This window comes from Polypterus senegalus, chromosome 4, assembly GCF_016835505.1.
Source record: "Polypterus senegalus isolate Bchr_013 chromosome 4, ASM1683550v1, whole genome shotgun sequence".
NCBI classification, from domain to species: domain Eukaryota; kingdom Metazoa; phylum Chordata; class Cladistia; order Polypteriformes; family Polypteridae; genus Polypterus; species Polypterus senegalus.
In genome coordinates, this window is record NC_053157.1 from 88,543,152 (window position 1) to 88,564,958 (window position 21,807).

The 21,807-nt window shown below is 36.8% G+C and overlaps 1 protein-coding gene across 2 annotated transcripts in view; it reads right to left on the reverse strand.

Moving 5' to 3' along the window:
* Window positions 1-21,807, reverse strand: part of snx25 (sorting nexin 25) — a 423,222-nt gene that overhangs the window by 54,310 nt on the left and 347,105 nt on the right. For both annotated transcript variants that reach the window (XM_039750997.1, XM_039750996.1), the window contains exons 16-18: window positions 21,159-21,225; window positions 9,731-9,912; window positions 1,876-1,976 (exon numbers count right to left, since the gene is read on the reverse strand). In XM_039750997.1, the coding sequence (XP_039606931.1) occupies window positions 1,876-1,976; window positions 9,731-9,912; window positions 21,159-21,225 (350 nt within the window). The remainder of the gene's footprint in view (window positions 1-1,875; window positions 1,977-9,730; window positions 9,913-21,158; window positions 21,226-21,807) is intronic.

The following is a 21,807-nucleotide window of genomic DNA, read 5'->3' on the forward strand; positions in this document are numbered from 1 at the left end:
ACTTGATTGCTTTGTATGGATTGCAATAAAATTAATTAAAAATAAAAAAAAATTGCTGGCGAAGGACTGTGCTTATGCAAACGAAGATGAGATAGTCAGGGATAGAATAGTGTTTGGCATAAACTCAGCAAAAGTGCGAGAGAAACTTTTAAGTGCCGTGTCTAAGCTAACATTAAATAAAGCCGTAGACATCGCAAGATCGCACGAGATAGCACAACCACAGCTGAGAACCTTTGATGCATGTATTCCGAGTGGCTCACGTGAACTGACTGTGAACACAGTAAGCAGACAACAAGCAAGAGCTCCAAAGAGCGCTGAACAAAAAAAGCATTACACAATTGAGAAGGCAGCAAAAGAATATGAAGTGAGTGACGCATACAAGCATATTCATAAGTGCAGCTACTGTGGAAACAAAGCACATGGTGGAAAAAGTCAAAGTCCAGCTAACGGAAGAGAGTGTAAAAAATGTGGTAAATTGAACCACTTTGCTAAAGTTTGCAGGACTGGGAAAGGTAAACCCGTGCATGCAGTGTGTGATGTCTCAGATAAAGAGGAAGACGAGCCGTTTATTGATGCAGTAAGAAAGGAACAACCCTCTGAAGCTGAACAAGCCTTTGTAGACATATCAATAGGAAAGCAAGGTGTAAAGCTTAAGTTTAAATTAAGTTCATAGACACGCTGCCGATAAATATTCGCAGGCAAATCCACAACTTAATACCGGAAATGCCTGTTAAACATCTTAGATTCACGAGTACCGATTTGGGTAGTGAACACTTCGATGAATGAAACCTGTTATCTTTACAACGGTTGACAAACACAGAATGTAACTTGAGCACAACACATCCTCCAAATACGAACCTGATTGAAAGAAATAATGATAATCAAATCCTTGATGACAGCAACACTCATAACACAAAACAATTACATTGACAATCATGTTACGTTATTTTTAAAATGTTTCCTTTTCTTTTTCATAACTTCTTTAACACAGTATTTTGCTAGTATGTAATATACGTGAAGAAATAACTTTAATTTTAAAAATACTGAATTTATTCTTTAAGCTGGTTTGGCAATGTTAAGCTAATAAAATGTTGGTAACTTTTCTGTTTTTGTTTTCCCTAACTGTGAATTTATATTTTTACACACTCACTGTTTCAAACTATTAAGCAGAGAGAAAATCTGGTATTCAGCAGTGCCAGCTCAATGACTGTTGAATGCAGATACATGAACCATCATTTCACAGCAGTTCCTTTCTTGTATATACTGTGATAACAATACATTTCAATATATAACCTTCAAAGATAACACGTCAATTTTAGCTACCTGACTGCACTCTATACAAATTACTTGGTTATCTATATTGCAGTAGTACCTCTGTTGTTACAGAACATGCTACTTCAACAAAAAAATATGTACTTCATCTGTATTACAATGGTGGTTAAAAAAATAGCCAGCAATGGCATCTGTAGACAAGAATTTTGAAAATCTCCTACTGCTATCTTTCTGACAAGTAAAAAGAAATGTTAATCTTTTTTAAATTTACAACAAACATATTTAAGCATAAAAAATGCACAAAGATTTCCTCCTGGTGCTCCAGTTTCCTCCCACAGTCCAAAGACATGCAGGTTAGGTGCACTGGTGATCCTAAATTGCCCCTAGTGTGTGCTTAGTGTGTGGGTGTGTGTGTGTGCTCTGAGGTGGGCTGACACCCTGTCCTGGGTTTGTTTCCTGCCTTGTACCCTGTGTTGGCTGGAAATGGCTCCAGCAGACCCCCATGACCCTATAATTAGGATATAGCCGGTTGGATAATGGATGGATGGATGGAAATGCACAAAGAAAGCACCTGGAAAACCTTGGTAATACAACGGCACTTACATAAAGAAGATGTTTGTTGGCACTTGACTCCTGTAGTGCATTAAATATCTTGATTATCCCATGCCGGGCATTCTGCTGCCCAACAAGGCTCTGTAGTGCATCTAAAAATAAAAACAAAAAACTTTCAGTAATACGACCACTTAAGCAAAGTCTTTAAATGCAACATGAAATTTGTAACATTCTTCTCTAGTAAACAATAGGGTTGACACACATGAATAAATATGCATTCATAAATTGAGTCCAATGTAATATAGTGTGTGACGCGCCCTTTTGTGATAGCCATGTCTGTCAATATGCAACAGCGTAATTCTCCCATTGGTTGATATTGTTGAAATGTGGCATACTTATTCTTCAAGGAAATTTGTTGAGACATTTCAGTTTTCAGTGAAATATCAGATTGGCTTGTACACAGTTTAAAAATTTTGAAATCTCCCATTGAAATGCATTGGTGAACTTGCAAACTCGTCTATTTTAAAACAGAGAAGCATTCTGTTTGTCTTCGACCTTAAAGTAACTGTGATAATTTAAATAATAGTATTTTTTTTTTTGTAAATTGTCTTCTTTTTCACCTTCAGTAACCACTACTGATGGCAAACAGATTTTCACTACAAATTAAAACACTAACAGACTGCATTCGTGGGTAGGAACTCAATGTCACTGGCTGGTTGCATGCAAGGCAAGTCGAGCTAATTGCGTGTGGAAACCTCTGCATCACCAAGATATTTCTGCTTTATGAAGTACTCCCAGTGGCTTGAGAGCAAGCAGAAGAAAAATAATGCATCAGCATTTCACACCTCCCAGTGCTGTTATAACATGCAAGTTAAATCATCTTCCTAATCGTATAAAAGTATAAAATGCAAGTAAGGAATACAAAAGGTTATCTGGATATTAATGAAGTACCCTGTGGTAAGCCACTGTGCACAAAGCAAATAAACATTTACAAATCATCCACCTTACACTGAACCAACCTCACAGCTCTAATACCTGAAGAATAAAATAATTCATTATTTTATGGTCAGTATAATTTACTTAGGGTGACCAGACATCCAGGTATTAGAATCAGTCCCAGTTTTAAGATATGTATCTTAATAAATAACCAAAGAATGCCAAAATGTCCAAGTTTTAACAGGCTGCCAATCTAATAAAACATTACTCCACTTAAACAATAAATTCAGAATAGCATGTGCGAAACTCCAGTGGAGACCATGCCTGCCATATCTTCCTCCCCCTCAATTTAACATACTATGTGCATAATAGCGCAGTCAAAACTCAGATGGTGAAAGCTTGATTAAATTTAATACAAGTTCATAATTAGTATAGCAACGATGACCAAGAAGCAGTCAAAAACAGTACTGCAGTGTACTTGATTGCACATCAACCACTATGAAGGTGTGTTCATCTGTTAAAATGTTTTTTTTTCTTGTATTCAGAATCCTCTCTAATGATGGTAAGATAAACAAGGATGGGCTTTACACATGGGCGTACATGTTACACAAGTGTCCCGGTTTGGGAGTTCTAAAATCTGATCACACTATGATTTGCCATTAAAGTGACACATTCACCTGATATCCAAAACAGTCAATCACTGTAATAAAGTTTCTCATACATTTGCAAGTCCAATGTCAGGAAATTTACAACAACCTGACACGCTCAAGTTCAGAAGGAATTCGTCTTTTATGTTATAATAACTGTCAATTGCAAACTAACTGTATGTAAATAAATGATCTTTGTGTTTGACTAGGCCAGTTTTCAGCTTTTTGCAAAATCTTAGTAAGATAGTCTTTGGCCCAATTAACCCTGAAATGGATTGAGAAGGCTCTAGAACTGACCTACTAAACTCTGTCCTTTGAGGTCTGCAATGTCTGCACAGTCTGAATGTTACTACGTCACGTGTTCATTTTCTATAACTTGTTCTTTTCTACATTTCGAATGATAGAGAAACCAAAGGAAGAGAACTTCTGATGTCATATTTGCCCCCTCTCTGCATTTCTTTTTAATAATGTTTGTATCTTCAGTATAGATGCTTAACTAAGCAGATACAGTGTAAAATTTTGCATTCACACATTACCTTGAGTTTATAAGGATAGTCTCTGCAGTGTGCCTCCAGTTAAGTGAAATTTACAACATAATCTTCAGTGTGGCATCTGGCTCATTGTTCCAACCCAGTTGCTTAATTAGAAGCCAAATTTCACCAGCAACAGATCTTATTTAATTTAATGGCTTGCTAGTGTTTTAACTCTACCATGTCAATTCATTCTTACATCATAGCTTTTTTTCCTTTCTAATGATACATGTATCATGGAAGTCATCTGAAGCCTAAAACAGATGAGTAATTCTCAGTTCTTCACTTTCTCTTCAGTTTCTTTTTGTATACCTAATTAATGCTGGTACTTTGTCTTTTGCATCAAAAAGGAACAGTTAAAACAATGAATACAGGTGATTTAGACTAAAATGAGCAATTAAGGTTTCAAAATCCTAACAAGCGAGACAACTAAATTGAAGCAGAAAAATGTCACTTGAGCAATGTGCTTCATCAGCAATGAATGATTTCTCATCAAGTAATTGGGTTGGATCAAAAACCTGAAGCCATTGTGGCCCTCCAGGGCCAACATTGCTCAGCACTGATTTAAAGGGTCTTAGACTTAAATAGAAAATAAATTAATTTAGTATCAAATATTTGTCACTAATTAAGAATATGGTTAGAATGAAAACCTGTACCAACTAGGATCTGCTCTCCAGGATCAGAGCTAGCCGTGCCTGGTCTAACCTATTTTGACTAGAACTGTTGATTGGCTGTTTTTATGGCATCTTTTTAATAGTTGTCTTTGTTAGTTATTTCCATATAAATATAGCATAACAATCATTATGAAATATTACTGAACCTTTTCTGTTCTGTTTCTCTTCTTTGTTTTCTCTATCTTCTCTCTTCTTTGTTTCACTCTTGTGCTGTGGTACAAGAGTCACTCTGCTAGGATGGCATGTGCCGTGACACAAGTTAAGATTATAACTCTAATGGACACTTTCACTACTGACTAAAATAAAGCTACCAACTCAATACATCTTTCTTGATTGACCATCACGGTATAATCTCACAGATAATAAAAATACATTGTGCTATGCATGCTGAACTCTTGTACAATATCTCTGTGTGATTTATTATATGTGAGAACATTGTACCATATATTACTTTAAGTCACTGTTTTCAGGAAACTATGCAAGTGGCCACTTACACCTGTCTTATAGCAGATAGGACACCCTTTTGCTACCACAACAGACTAAATTATTCAAGCCAAAGAATCAGCAAGGTGCTATAAATACTCCTTTTGTCCATGCTGACTCAACAGCATCACATGATTTCTACAGATTTTTCGGCAACACGTTCTTGCTGTGAACCTCCTGTTCTAGCTCATTCAAATTCACTGGATTGGACTGAAATCAGGGGACTGTGCAGACCACTGGAATAAAGTAAAGTCACTGATATGTTTGTGAAATATTCCGCACACAATTAAATTGCCATCACCAGTCTATAACTGATGCAGGTCACAATGGATTAATGCTGTTGACACCAGATTCTCACCCTAACATCTATATGTCGCAGCAGATATGGAGATATGTCAGAGCAACATTTTTCCAATCACTAATAATCTAGTTTTAGCTATCACATGACTACTGTAACTTTGTCTCATTTTTATTTTCAGAGTTACAGTATGTTTGTGTTTTGTTCTTTTCTTGGAGGCAACTTTTTAATACATTTTTGTAGTCTCAACAAACGGTGACATTCATTTTACATTGGATCAGCCTTCAGCTAAATGTGATGCTGATGGGATGAGACTTAGCATTTTCTACTCTGAGGTCATGTTTTTCTCCCAGAAAACATTGGCTTTCTCCTTACTGGTAAGGACTGAGTGGTTGCCCCCTGGGGACAAGTTCAAGTACTTCAGTGTCTTATTCATAAGTAAAGGTTGATGTTGTGAGATATGTCAATGAATCAACACCATGGCAGCTTGTCTTATGGATGCTGTACCAGAATGTAGTGGTGAAACGAGATTTTGATTTCCTATCAATCTACATTTCCATCCTCACCTATTTTCAAAAGCTCTGGGTTGCTACCAAAAGAATGAGACTGTGAGTAAAAGAAGCCAGTACAGTAATCCCTCCTCGATCGTGGGGGTTGCGTTCCAGAACCCCCCGCGATAGGTGAAAATCCGCGAAGTAGAAACCATATGTTTGTATGGTTATTTTTATATATTTTAAGCCCTTATAAACTCTCCCACATTGTTAACATTATTAGAGCCCTCTAGACATGAAATAACACCCTTTAGTCAAACGTTTAAACTGTGCTCCATTACAAGACAGAGATGACAGTTCTTTCTCATCATTAAAAGAATGCAAACGTATCTTCTCTTCAAACAAGCGCCATCAGGAGCAGAGAATGTCAGAGAGATAGAAGGAGCGTGACAGAAAAACAAACAATCAAAAAATCAATACGTGCTGTTGGGCTTTTAAGTATGCGCACCGCGATAAAGCAGCCGCAAAGAAGGGAGCAATGTGAAGGTAGTCTTTCAGCATTTTTTAGAGTAGCGTCCGTATCTTCTAAACAAACAGCCTCTGTGCAAACAGTCCCTCTGATCACACCCCCTCCGTCAGGAGCAGAGAACGTCAGAGAGAGAGCGCACGAGATTAAAGCAAACAATCAAAAAATCAATACGTGCTTTTGGGCCACCGCGATAAAGCAGCATTTCTTAGAGGAGTGTCCATATCTTCTAGGCAAACAGCCCCTCTTCTCACACCCCCTCCGTCAGGTGCAGAGAATGTCAGAGAAAGACCGAGAAAAGCAAACAATACGCTCGGGGAAGCACATCGTATATCATTGAGGAGTTTTAGTTAATATGTAATACATGCTCTGATTGGGTAGCTTCTAAGCCATCCACCAATAGCGTCCCTTGTATGAAATCAACTGGGCAAACAAACTGAGGAAGCATGTACTTTAAATTAAAAGACCCATTGTCCGCAGAAATCCGCGAACCAGCGAAAAATCCGTGATATATATTTAGATATGCTTACATTTAAAATCCGCGATGGAGTAAAGCCGCGAAAGTCGAAACACGATATGGCGAGGGATCACTGTATTAGGTTCCTGTGAAAGGTTGCTAGATTCACTCTCTACAATAATGTCATGATTTAGGCTGAAAACTGATGCTCTGTAACCTTTTCCTTTAAGAGAAGCCATATTGTGTACTTTCACTATGAACCTTACATGATCTGTGGATAAAATCCTTAATTTCATTTTGATCTATTGTGTGTTTTCTCTTCTTGTATTTCCTGGTTTTGACTTTTTGCCTGTTACTAGACCTTGATTTTGCTTCTCATCTGGGTTATGGTTGCTACAATTTATATTTATTTCATTTTGTTTTGTCCTTTGCCTGTTTCTCCTGGTTTATTCACAAAATCAGTTATCCTGTTTTCCTGCTAAGCCAGGACAAAGATCAGATCATAGTGAGTGGGCCCAAGATGTGGCATATTTTTAGATATTTGTTGTTGATCAAAGGAAACTACTGAACTTCCACTGTGTTTGCTCCAGCCTCTTTCTGTGCCATCACATCCCTAGAAGCACATTTCCTTGGACTTTATCACAGATCTGCCTCCCTCCAAAGGCTATACTGTACTAAAATTTTGGTTATAGTAGATAGTAGGCTATCTAAAAGTGCTCACTTTGTTCCTCTAAATAGGGTAGCATCAGTCAAATTATTAAAAGAATGCAAACATATCTTCTCTTCAAAGGAGCGCTTCAGGAGAAGAGAATGTCAGAGAGAGCGCTCACTAAGAAAAGCAAACAATCAAAAAATCAATACGTGCTTTTAAGTATGCAGAAGCACCGCGATAAAGCGGCATTTTGTAGAGTAGCTTCCGTATCTTCTAGGCAAACAGCCCCTCTGCTCACACTCCCTCCGTCAGGCAGAGAGAGTGAGAGACACAGAGAAATGCAAACAATCAAGCACCGCGTGGGAAGCATATCTTATATCATTGAGGAGTTTTATTTAATATGTAATACATGCTCTGATTGGGTAGCTTCTAAGCCATCTGCCAATAGCGTCCCTTGTATGAAATCAACTGGGCAAACAAACTGAGGAAGCATGTAACCTAAATTAAAAGACCCATTGTCCACAGAAAGCCGCGAACCAGCGAAAAATCCGTGATATATATTTAGATGTGCTTACATTTAAAATCCGATAGAGTGAAGCCGCGAAAGTCAAAGCGCGATATAGCGAGGGATTACTGTATGTACAAAAAATTCCTGCCGAATGGGACATCATTCATAAAAATTTAAATTAAACATAATAAACTATTAACAGCTTTGCGGATAAAAAGTGCAAAAAGGCACAGATATTGAAAGTAGGTCAAATAGTGTGGTAGGCAACCATAGATATTCGGCTTAAGGTACCATATAATAAATTAGCCCCTAGGTTTATTGGCCCATACGTCATCAGATGCCCAGGTGGGTCTGGTATCCTATAATTTGTCTCTACCTGCGCATTTTAAGATCCACTCTGCTTTTCATGTTTCCAGGTTAAGACCAGTTTGTAGCAGCCTATATTATTTTCCGCATTCACCAGCACCAGCTGTTTCTGTGGATCATACTGAAAAATATGAGGTACAATATCTGGTGGATTCTAGAAGACGAGGTGTGACAGTGGAATATCTGGTGCATTAGAAGGGGTATGGTCCAGGTGATCGATCGATCCTGGGTAAAGTTTAATGCCCTTCACACCTCTCGCCTTCTGACTCGGTTTTGTCTCCTGGGAAACCGGATGGACTCGTCTAAAGGACTTGACATTATAGGGAGTGATGTCATGATTTAGACTGAAAACTGATGCTTTGTAGCCTTTTTCTTTAAGAGACGTTGTCAGGGTCACAGTCTCTGGCATAAAAGGTTAGCCTTTCGCTATGAATCTTATGCGTTCTGCGGATAAAATCCTTAACTTCATTTTAATCTATTTTGTGTTTTCTCTTCTTGTATTGCCTGGTTTTGACTTTTTACCTGTTATTAGTCCTTGATTTTTGCCTCTCACAGTTGCTATGCTTTATTTTTATTTCCTTTTGTTTTTTTGTCTTTTGCTCGTTTCTCCCGGTTTGCACACAAAATCAGTTATCCTGTTTTCCTGCCAAGTCAGGATAAATAGGGTGAGCAGCCTGACAGTACAGGAGGTTCATGGAGTACAAATGCAATATACGGAAAGGTTAGTTGATGTGAACTGGGCATGTAGTTAGGATCTCCCATAGTGTGGATGTATCAGGTATATCCCTTGACAGGTACAGGATATGCTGGAGGTTGACCTGGTTTGTCCAGCTGGGCACGTTGAGACTGTAATCATAACAAGCATAAGTGGAGTGAAAGTAAATCATTTGAATGGTGAGAGAAATAGACTTTATGTAAATATACTTAACTGAATTTTGGTATTTTAGAAAAATTATTTTTTATTTTGCTTTGTCACTTGACTGAAATAATTCTCTTAAAAAAACAACTGAAATCTACAGAAAAGTTCACATTAAAATGACTGAAACTGAGTGATTTCTTTTTAAAGATTAACCTTAGAATAAAAATAAATGCTTTGTACCCTGACCTTTAAAAAGTACTACAAACTGTAAGCCTCTTGTAAATAACAACAGAGCATGTGACACATTCAACTTTTAATCCTTAAATTGGAAAGGCCAAAGAAAAAAAGATATAATATTAAAGAATTAAAAAAAAAAAAAAAAGAAAAAAAAAAAAAAATTCTTAAATTTTATTTTGGTATGACTTAATAATTACCTTAAGTCAATCGAATTCAGTTATTTTACTAAATAGCAATTGTACCTGGAATGTTGTCCAGCAGCTTTTGTTGTGCTCTTTGCTTGGTTTCCTGGCGCTCCTTTTCTGTTCGCGGTGTTGAACTTGGAGCTAGTTTTCCATTTGGCCAGAAGGCATCCCGAAAGATGTTGATGTAATATAGAAGCATTGGTTCACTGAATATCCAGTTGACTGTGTCACGGATTTGTCTGCGAGCAAGAAAACATCTTTTGTGGTTACATACTGCCGTGAATTTAACATGCAATACTAAAAATTACACAAGACACTGCAGCAAAAAACCCAGCATATGATAATGACACATTATTTACTTTAATAGGATTATTTGGCTTATTGATATTTACAATCAAAAATAGTTACGCAACAAAAATATATTTATATATACAAATATTCAACAACTTTATATAAATTGCAGTAAGTAAGCAACCCAAAATACTCTTAAGACAAGCTGCATAATGAAAGCCCTGGGGAGATGCTTGTCACCATGAATCATAGTCTTCAATGAAAGTTTGTTAATAATGCTATGATTAACTTTAGGAAACAATATGTAAGTTATGAAAAAGTTTTTTTCCCTGCTATCACTACTGCTTAACTTTAACCAAGCACCCAGCAGGAATCAAAAGAATCTAAGTCTTAATTGAGAACTACTTTTTTCAGCTACTTTCAATATAGTATATATACTATATTTACAGTATATATATATATATATATATATATATATATATAAATATATAATACTTACTACACAGTTCATTTTGCCTTGTCCACAACAGTCAGTATATGTGTCCCTTGACAATACTTACACCAGCTTAGTAACAGACATATAGATTTTTGTCACAAGGGGAAATTTACCTCTTTACAGAAGCTCAAGAAATACATACATTTTATAACAAACAATAACAACCACCATCTCTGTCAAACTCACATTACACAAAAAAAGAAACTTCTGACAAGATATGTCACATAACATATTTGTAAGCTTTACCACTTTAACATTTTAGTACTGTCAAAGGAACCCAGAAAGGCACTTTGCTAATCAACAATGCAGATACCGTGTATGTAGACAGAAACTATTGTAGTAACTCAATGATGACAGCAAACATTGCTGCTTTGACACAGTAGTGATCTCTGCTTTCATAAATATACCGCATCTTTCTCACTTTTAAACTTCAAACTTACGTTTATTACATATTGTTTATATCTTGAAAACTATTTTTTCCAACTGAGGGTCAACTCCTAAGGCTTCACTGTTATAAGCTGAAGCCGCAGTGATAAAGGAGAATTTTGTGATTGATTATGCTAATCTGAACTGTGGCATAAGTGCTGCCCTACACTTACCACATAATCAAATTCAAATGTGCAAGTAAAAACCTAAAAAGATGTAAAAACTCAGCCATTCTACCAACAAATATAAAAGCATTATTATGATATACTACATTTACAAGTGAAAACTGTCTGAAAACAATACTGAAATTTTACTTTAAAATATATTTACACTATATATTGCAGTGAATAACAAATGTATACAGTACTGTATATCATGAAATAGTGCATTCATATTTCAATGCAATGCAAAAAAAATGCATCAAACCTGTTTTTAACATTTAGATAGACAGTACAACACTGAGTTTTCTTACTTCACATTATTCATTTTACAAATAGCAGCTGTTGTTTCTGAGGGCATATCAGTTTAACTATATTCAACAAGTACACACACTGTACAAGGGGTTGGAGACACTTTATTAGTACCTAAAACACCACAGGCAAGTTGGAGTGACTTTTACAAATTCACTTGTTGGTGGCACTGTCACAGTTCTGCAATAAACATTCATCTGGTGCTCTGGTGCCTTAAAAATCAATGAGCAGTTGTCAGTTTATAGCACACTTCTTCCAGGTCTACAACTTCACTTAATCTGAGTAAAATGTTTCAACTGACCCAAATTTGAACTGGACTTAATTCATATGACAGATAATAAAATTGATAAAACAAATACCTTAAAAAAGAATGATTATTGAATAAAGTCTTACATACTGTTTACTTTGGGTGGCTCAGTAGGCAGCACCACCCCTTGATAAACCCAGCATCCTGGTTTGAATACCACATTTGGACATTTGTGCGGCTTTTATACTTTCGGCTTCACATCTTTATGTGCTTTCCTCCCACATTCTCAAAGACATGCTGGTTGGTTTAACTGGTGTTATCAAACTGGCACTGCATGTAATCAAAATCGAGAGTATTCTTCTGATGGGCTAGCACTGTGTCCAGGGTTATTTCCTGTCTTGGGCTTAGTAGTGCTGGGATAGGCTGCAACCCCTGTGACCGTGAATTGGATTAAGTGGGTCCAAGAATGAGACTGCCTAAAATTCTAACACCTAATTACGGCAGTTTGGGGTCATGCGAGGCTGAAGCCAATCCTGGCAACAATGGATAAAAGCAGGAACCAGCACCGGACATGAAGCCAGTCTATTTGAGGGCAAAAACAACAATGCTCACACTTGCATTTAGCCAATGTAGAATTACCAATTAGCATAAAATGAACACCTTTGGGTTGTAAGTGAATGCTGGAGTACCTTGAATAACGTCCATGAAGAAATAAGGAGAACACAAAAACTCTACACTATCAATTTAATTTTCAATATTTTCAGTGCAGCAATATTCCACTGTACTCTTCTCTGAAACATTCTAATTTGGGCACTGGTTTAAAGGCTGGAAGTTTCACTTTGAAAAAATAAAGGTTTGGAGTGATATATTGTGACACAGGTTGAACGTTAGTAAAAAAAACAACTAACAATCTCTCTGGAAACTTGATTTTAATTTGATAATATCAACATCAGTATTAGACCAGCTTGGAGATTTAGTGATCTAAATTCATCACAGACATTTTCTACCTTAAGAATATCACAATTTACAAAAAAAATGTCTTTTCTGTGGTCTCTATAATGATCTCGAGCTTGGCTTTTGTGTAACACAGCTATGGACAAGTGCACTGCATTCTTAACAAAGTCAGTGCTTGGATGCTGGCCAACCTTCAAGTAATTGACAATATAGGGAAAATGTTTTTAATAGGATTTCCAGCACAACTTCAGAAACCAGGTCATATCACTTGGTTTAATACGTGCATCTTATTCATTATTAAATCATTTCTTTACAATCTTCTAAGCATCTTCACTTTATTTTCTTAATTCATTCATCCATCCCTCCTGGAAAAAGGGATGGCTTTCCAAACATATAGTACATTTTTGCAAAGACTAATAATAAGACTGCTTTAACACAGTTGTGCTTCCTGCAATATGCACCCAATAATCAATACCTTAGAGCCTTTCAGTGTGCTTGATGTCACTGCCTTGTGGGAAATAATGGATTGACTGTTGTTAATCAATCAACATTTAATTAGAAGCTTTGCTTTTGGCAATGCCAATAATTAATTAGGCATTTCAGTAAGGCTCCCATTTAATTCTGCTTACTTGTTTTGCAGATGTAGATCCCTGGTGATAAGATTTAAATTAAAGGTTAACATAACTGTTCTTATTTGAAAAAACAGAGTTACAGCATTACTTAATAAAACATGGGTTATATACAGTGCATCCGGAATGTATTCACAACGCATCATTTTTTCCACATTTTGTTATGTTACAGCCTTATTCCAAAATGGATTTAATTCATTTTTTCCCTCAGAATTCTACACACAACACCCCATATTGACAATGTTAAAAAAGTTTACTTGAGGTTTTTGCAAATTTATTAAAAATAAAAAAAACTGAGAAATCACATGTACATAAGTATTCACAGCCTTTGCTCAATACTTTGTCAATGCACCTTTAGCAGCAATTACAGCCTCAAGTCTTTTTGAATATGATGCCACAACCTTGGCACACCTATCCTTGGCCAGTTTCGCCCATTCCTCTTTGCAGCACCTCTCAAGCTCCATCAGGTTGGATGGGAAGCATCGGTGCACAGCCATTTTAAGATCTCTCCAGCGATGTTCAATCAGATTCAAGTCTGGGCTCTGGCTGGGCCACTCAAGGACATTCACAGAGTTGTCCTAAAGCCACTCCTTTGATATCTTGGCTGTGTGCTTAGGGTCATTGTCCTGCTGAAAGATGAACCGTCACCCCAGTCTGAAGTCAAGAGCGCTCTGGAGCAGGTTTTCATCCAGGATGTCTCTGTACATTGCTGTAGTCATCTTTCCCATTATCCTGACTAGTCTCCCAGTTCCTGCCGCTGAAAAACATCCCCACAGCATGATGCTGCCACCACCATGCTTCACTGTAGGTATGGTATTGGCCTGGTGATGACTGGTGCCTGGTTTTCTCCAAACGTGACGCCTGCCATTCACACCAAAGAGTTCAATCTTTGCCTATTAGACCAGAGAATTTTGTTTCTCATAGTCTGAGAGTCCTTCAGGTGACTTTTGGCAAACTCCAGGCGGGCTGCCATGTGCCTTTTACTAAGGAGTGGCTTCTGTCTGGCCATTCTACCATACATGCCTGATTGATAGATTGCTGCAGAGACGGTTGTCCTTCTGGAAGGTTCTCTTCTCTCCACAGAGGACCTCTGGAGCTCTGACAGAGTGACCATCAGGTTCTTGGTCACCTCCCTGACTAAGGCCCTTCTTCCACCATCACTCAGTTTAGATGGTCGGCCAGCTCTAGGAAGAGTCCTGGTGGTTTCGAACTTCTTCCACTTACGGATGATGGAGGCCACTGTGCTCATTGGGACCTTCAAAGCAGCAGAAATTTTTCTGTAACCTTCCCCAGATTTGTGCCTCGAGACAATCCTGTCTTGGAGGTCTACAGACAATTCCTTTAACTTCATGCTTAGTTTGTGCTCTGACATGAACTGTCAACTGTGGGACCTTATATAAACAGGTGTGTGCCTTTCCAAATCATGTCCAATCAACTGAATTTACCACAGGTGGACTCCAATTAAGCTGCAGAAACATCTCAAGGATGATCAGGGAACCAGGATGCACCTGAGCTCAATTTTGAGCTTCATGGCATAGGCTGAGAATACTTATGTACATGCGCTTTCTCAATTTTTTTATTTTTAATAAATTTGCAAAAATCTCAAGTAAACTTTTTTCACGTTGTTGTTATGGGGTGTTGTGTGTGGAATTCTGAGCAAAAAAATGAATTTAATCCATTTTGGAATAAGGCTGTAACATAACAAAATGTGGAAAAAGTGATGCGCTGTGAATACTTTCCGGATGCACTGTATGTGGAGTAACTCCTTATGTACTGACGTGAAACAAGAGAGAAAGGGCAGTTTATTGAGAGGTTTTCTGGCATTTGCTGGCAGCATGCTGGTAAAGTAACTGCACAGTTACTTTTGTAATAATTTTTTATTACACCTAGCTAGCAAAACCAGAGTTTAATTATTTATTTCTAATGTAATATGCCTGTTAAAATTATTTTATGTGCAGACTTTAAATAAAAAGGGTAACATACATAATTTAAGTTTTTGGGTTACTTGTTAAAGTAACACTGGTAAAATAATTATTTATTTGATTCTACAAAGATTTTAGAGCAGGCATTTTTCTTTTGGTTCAGCTGCATGCGTTTCCCAGAATCCAGGTTCTTCTACATCGCTGTGCTCCATTAGAAGTGCAGAGTAAGCAAGATGAAGCTGAGAGTGGAGCACAATACGAAGGGAAACACTATTTAATAGACAGACAGCAACTGAATGGCTACAAAGCTGCTGCTATTCTTAACTACATAATCATATTCAAATCATACAGTCAATATTTAAAGAGCTGAAAAATGGCAGCAATCCTGCTAGCATAAAGAAGAAGATGGTTTCTCTCTATTTACAAGTGAAAGCAAGCAATTCAGGTTTACCTTTAGCATTTAAAAACTCATAAGCCATGAGGAAGAAGTACAAATAAATATATTTCATTTTTAATGCAAGCACAGTAGTTAGTGCATTGGCCAGGTTTAGTGACTCTAGCCTAGCTTTGGTCTCCCGATGTGCTCACTGATTTTCTTGTCCTTTATGCAAAGTTATCAGTTATTAGCATTGCAGCTATAAAACCTTGTTCAGATGGCCCAATAGGGTGCAAGAAATTTGCTAGCCAGCTCCTGTTGTCAAAGAATAACACCAGACAACAGAATAGGCCTATAAGAACAATTTTCTTATTTTTAGACCCTTATTTGGGAGTTTTGTTATCTTTTTTGATTTTCTTAGACCCTTCCACTACATGTTTTTAAAAATTTCCTTTAATCTCTAACAACTGGATGGACACACAGATACACAGACACTTGTTCTTTTTATTAATGTGGATATTTCTGCATGTATGCACATTAATATTATAGAATAATACTAATTATCACAACACTTTTTGCTTCCCATCCCTTCTTTTCAAGTGAGAACAAGTATTGTTACAATTTAATTATTATTCAACTTAGCAGTAGAAAGCTTTGTCTTTGGTTACATATCTTTAGTAGACAGTAACTGCTTTGTGTCTACCACTATTAGTCAAATGATACTGCTGATTTAAGAAACTTTGCCGTGGCATTTTCCTGCTGCTGCTGCTTTCGGACAATTTGTGACCCAGTGACATCTTCAACAAATGAAATCTACAATTAACTTAATTTAAATAGGGAGTCTGAAAAGGTCTGCACACGGTTCAACCTTTTTGCTTATGGAATTCTTTGGTTGCATTTTGAGTATGCTTTGGGTTAGATTAGATATAGCTTATGACATTTTTGTACTGCTACAATCCTCATTATTAAAGCTATGTTATGATTTTATCAGATGTTTTCTGGGAATCAAATATTTTTCTTTTGAAGAATTTTATTTTTCCTCAAGGCTTTAAAAGTCACTCTTTTCAGTTTCATGGTTATTTTGCTGCTCTATTTTGTTCCAACACTAATAGCTTTATTTTATCATTATTCTGTGATGTCTTATTGGCTTTTATGTGGGAACAAATACTTTGTTGAATGGTGCTTACTTAGATGCATGTCCCAGAAGTCCTGCTGGGTGTAGTCATCAGTGCAACATTATTTAAACAAATGCCACGCAAATCAACATCTCAAAAAAAAAGTAAAAACTTTTGAAAGTGTGTTTCCTTTAATGTTCTGGTTTCTAATGAATTGGTTAGAAAAAAATCTGACTTTCAAGTCTTCTTCTATGTAATGGATTTGCCACAGTCATCTGTCTTTCTGGTTACAACCACCTTTTATTTTTTAGTTTTTGATTTAGTCTCTTGGTTCATTCTTCCATGCCACTGTGGCTTGCCAAATTGTCACTTGTGACAGAAGATAGGAATGGCCATAGTGCAATTCAAAGAAGTAGCGATACTGCATTTCTCATGTAAAGACTGATGATTAGATCTGTTCACGCTTTCACTTCTCAACCCACTTGTAGAGTTCTTTTTTGTTTCTTTTCTCTATTACAATTGAATGGGAAGTCTACCTGCTCATCTCTATATTTTCAGCAAGTTTTAATATTTTTATTTTTGGTCTTACAGGTTCACTTGTTGTACTGTGGCCTTTATAATTCTATATCTGAAATGTTATGTTTAGATTTTCTTCTATTATACATAATTAATAGTATGGATCAGGCACAATTCTTCATTTTTTCAGTATCTGATTGTCAGCAAATCATCATTTTCTTATGATATACAAAATCATTAAGCATACAGCAAAACTAGAAATACTGACTAACCTGAGGCCTGCCTACTACAATGACGGCCTTCCCTGGTTTATAGTTAAATTTGGTTTAATACATTGCAGAATTTGGTTTTCAAGGTATTCAGGCAGGTATTATACCACAGCCTTTTCATGATAAAACTGTTAATTGGTGCTCTTTTCAATAATTCAGGTTGGCACACTGGCACTAGAGATGGTAGCTGACTGATGCTTATTCAAGTTGATTTGGACGTTCATCAAGCACATGCTAATGCCAATGGAATGGCAGTTAAATTGATTTTGTTCTTGATATTATATCCAGCACTATGGGTGCATTAACTTGTGGTCTTCAGTATATCTCTGATACAAAAACACTGAAATCTCCAAGACTATGTAATCATAATGGTCCCTTACCTGAACCATGTCAACATTACGCATATAATGTGTGAAATTACTTCTTATATACTTCATATGTTAGACTACCACCTTGTTTTTGTAGCCATGAACTTACTGCCTGTCTATACGTTTCGAAGATAGTCCAAGAAAAATAAAAAAAAAGTTCAACATCAGAGCGCTCCAGAAAGCTGTTCTTCTGGAAGGAGTCTCTGCTAAGTGCAAACAGCCAATGTCCAATGACACTAATGTAGCAGTTGACACCAGTTTTTAACCTCAGTGGTCACTGCCTACCTCAACCTCAGGGATGGTTTAATAAAAATTATTCTGAAAATCTTGAAGTCAAACATTACAAAACAACAATTCTTTATGCATGGCAAAATGATGTCACACTGCCACAGAAATGTTGACCCATATTCAAATAAGTGACAACAAGAAAAAACATGGTAGGAACAGCAAGCTAAGAAAACAAAACAATTTGCTAACCACCACAACATGCAGAGGTTCTTCTAAATCATGAAGACCCAAAAAGGACCAGTCTTAAATGGCCTCACTCTTATCTGGTCCCGAATTGCTGGAAGTATTGGAAAGAGTACTTTGCTGAACCATAGACCCATAGTGGCAGAAACACAGCTCTGCATGAGCCACTAACATAAAACAGATCCTTCAAGAGAAGGACGACAAACAAAATAACAAACATTGACACAGTTTAGAGTGGCCTACTAAGCTAACAAGCAAATCTTTTGAGATGTGGCTGAACATGGATACTTCATACATGTCATGATAAAGAGATCTATTAGTTTAGCAAAGGCAGAAGGATATAGAATATGTTGCCAGCTGAGTCAAATGTTTACTGTTATGTATGATATGTATGTCATGTATGAGGTTAATAACAAGACAAAAATGTGTAGACTGCACACTTGAGGCATATACTGTACGTACATTCATATGAAAAAATTTGGGAACCTGTTAATTCTTTGGATTTTTGTTTATCATTGGCTGAGCTTTCAAAGTAGCAACTTCCTTTTAATATATGACATGCCTTATGGAAACAGTAGTGTTTCAACAGTGACATTAAGTTTATTGGATTAACAGAAAATATGCAATATGCATCATAACAAAATTAGACAGGTGCATAAATTTGGGCACCCCAACAGAGATATTACATCAATACTTAGTTGAGCCTCCTTTGGAAATATAACAGCTTGGATTCTGGATGGAGGTATTTTTGACCATTCTTACATACAAAATCTCTCCAGTTCAGTTAAATTTGATGGCAGCCAAGCATGGACAGCCTGCTTCAAATCAGCCCATAGATTTTTGATGATATTCAAGTCAGGGGACTGTGACAGCCATTCCAGAACATTGTACTTCTCCCTCTGCATGAATGCCTTTGTAGATTTCGAACTGTGTTTTGGGTCATTGTCTTGTTGGAATATCCAACCCCTGCATAACTTCAACTTTGTGACTGATGCTTGAACATTATCCTGAAGAATTTGTTGATATTGGGTTGAATTCTTCCGACCCTTGATTTTAACAAGGGCCCCAGTCCCACAGGATGATGGAAACTCCACCAAATTGACAGTAGGTATCCGGTGTTTTTCTTGGAATGCAGTGTTCTTCTTCCGCCATGCAAAGCACTTTATGTTATGACCAAATAACTCAATTTGTGTCTCATCAGTCCAAATCACTTTGTTCCAAAATTAATCTGGCTTGTCTAAATGAGTATTTGCATACAATTAGCAACTCTGTTTGTGACATGAGTACAGAAAGGGCTTCTTTCTCATTACCCTGCCATACAGATGTTCTTTGTGCAAATTGCTCTGAATTGTTGAATGATGTACAGATACACCATCTGCAGCAAGATGTTCTTGCAGGTTTTTGGAGGTGATCTGTGGGTTGTCTGTAACCATTCTCACAATCCTTTGCATATGCCGCTCCTGTATTTTTCTTGGCCTGCCAGACCTCGGTTGGTTTAACAGCAACTGTGCCTGTGGCCTTTCATTTACTGATTACATTCCTTACAGTTGAAACTGACAGTTCACACCTCTGAGATAGCTTTTTGTAGCCTTCCCCAAACCATGATACTGAACAATCTTTGTTTTCAGATCTTTTGAGAGTTGCCTTGAGGATCCCATCCATTCACTCTTCAGAGGAGAGTCAAAGGGGAGCACAACTTACAATTGACCACCTTAAATACCTTTTCTCCTGATTGGACACACCTGTCTTTGAGGTTCAAGGCTTAACGAGCTAATCCAACCAATTTGGTGTTGCAAGTAATCAGTATTGAGCAGTTACATGCATTCAAATCATCAAAATTACAATGGTACCCAAATTTTGGAACAGCCAGTTGTTCACATTTGATTTAATTTCATACAACTAAATACTGCTTCACTGAAAATCTTTGTTCAGAAAACACCCCAGTACACAGATGTTCCTAGGAAATGAAAGACATACCACTTTTATCTTTTTTGTTGAAAGTAGAGTAAATTGTTATGCAGGCTGAGAGGGGTTCCCAAACTTTTTCATATGACTATATCTTTACTATTCTTGAAAATAATGCTGAAATTAGGCTATACTCTGTTGGTAGGGTAGCTAAGGCAGAAGTAGAATAAGAATGGTATTCTTGAAGTGAAGGACCCGTCACTGGACATAAGGTGAGAGGGGAACCCGACATTAATAGTTGGAGAGCTTTTTCACAAGCCATTGAGGAAAGATAGGGTACATCTCTGTATGCTAAGTAAGCAAGAGAAAAAAGGTTCCAGACTGAGGGAAACATTTATTCTAACAGTCAAGAAAAGACTGCAAAAAATACTGGCTGTTTATTTTCTTTACAAGTAAAACATGATTCAAGGCGGTACAAAACAATAGCCCTGATGTGACTCTGGACATTGTTCCAGAAGTAACCCTAGAGTACTGGGGGGTGGGGGGGATCTAGCATGAAAAAGAGTATTTGAGGAATGCCACAATATCAATTTGGACATTACCTGTGAAAGACAAGATCAGTGGGGCTATGGAGTTTTGCTGTGTTTTCTGCTCCCTTGAGTTCTTTCTGTAATCATCTTAACCCTCATATTTTAAAATGTTATTAACCTTACAATCTCTCCCCACTCTTATTTATGACTGGTGTGAAATACTGAAAATATCATAGTCTGGCTATGTCATAATTGTTTAAAAATCAATAAGGAATGAATGCATCAACATACAGTATACCTTTTTGAGTATTTTACTCAAATGTAAGAAAAACTGTTAACAGAATTATTAACATAACTGTAAATGAAAGGGAAGGAAAAGAAACAAAAGAAAATTCAATAATAATATTACACAACTTATTTTAATAAAACTGTCACATTGATGATGTAGGAGAGAAGTAATGTGAAAACAGGAAATAAACATCTGTTTTGCTGATACCTACCTATTTATAGTTCTTCCAAACGAAATCTGGACTAGTCCAATAAGCGTTTTTCTGACCCACTTAAACACTGTAAAAGAAATCAAAAAAGACTACTTGACAAAAGAATGGATTTCAGAAATTAGTACTGTGTAATAAGGACTGGCCTGCTGAGGAGAAAATTATAATGGCTGACTGATGGGTAAATGGTTCAAAGGTAAAATAGGTTATTGAAGAGGACATGTCATGTAATAGTACCAGTATCAATCCTTCGATCAGGCCTTCATTTTATTTTCAAATAATTATATATGTTTTATGGTACTGTGGTGCATTACAAAGTGCTTACAGTAGGATTGAGTAGCACAGTTGAAATGTGGCAGTTGAAATCTGGGGATAGAACTTTTTTTGTCTCCATGGTCATAGGAACCTTTAAGAAAGTGAAATAAAACATGCATATGCCATTCTGGGTTTATGTTATCTGTACAGTATTTCCAATAAAGCAAAGCATGCAGAGTTTATAAGTCGAAGCATGATTCAGAAAAACTGAAACAAACATAAATATATTTGAACTACAATATACAGGTTTTTCTTTGATTTTGTGTCATTTTATGTTTATACATACATACATGTTTTATATCAGCCTGAGAATGAGAAATGTACGCACTGACTGTTT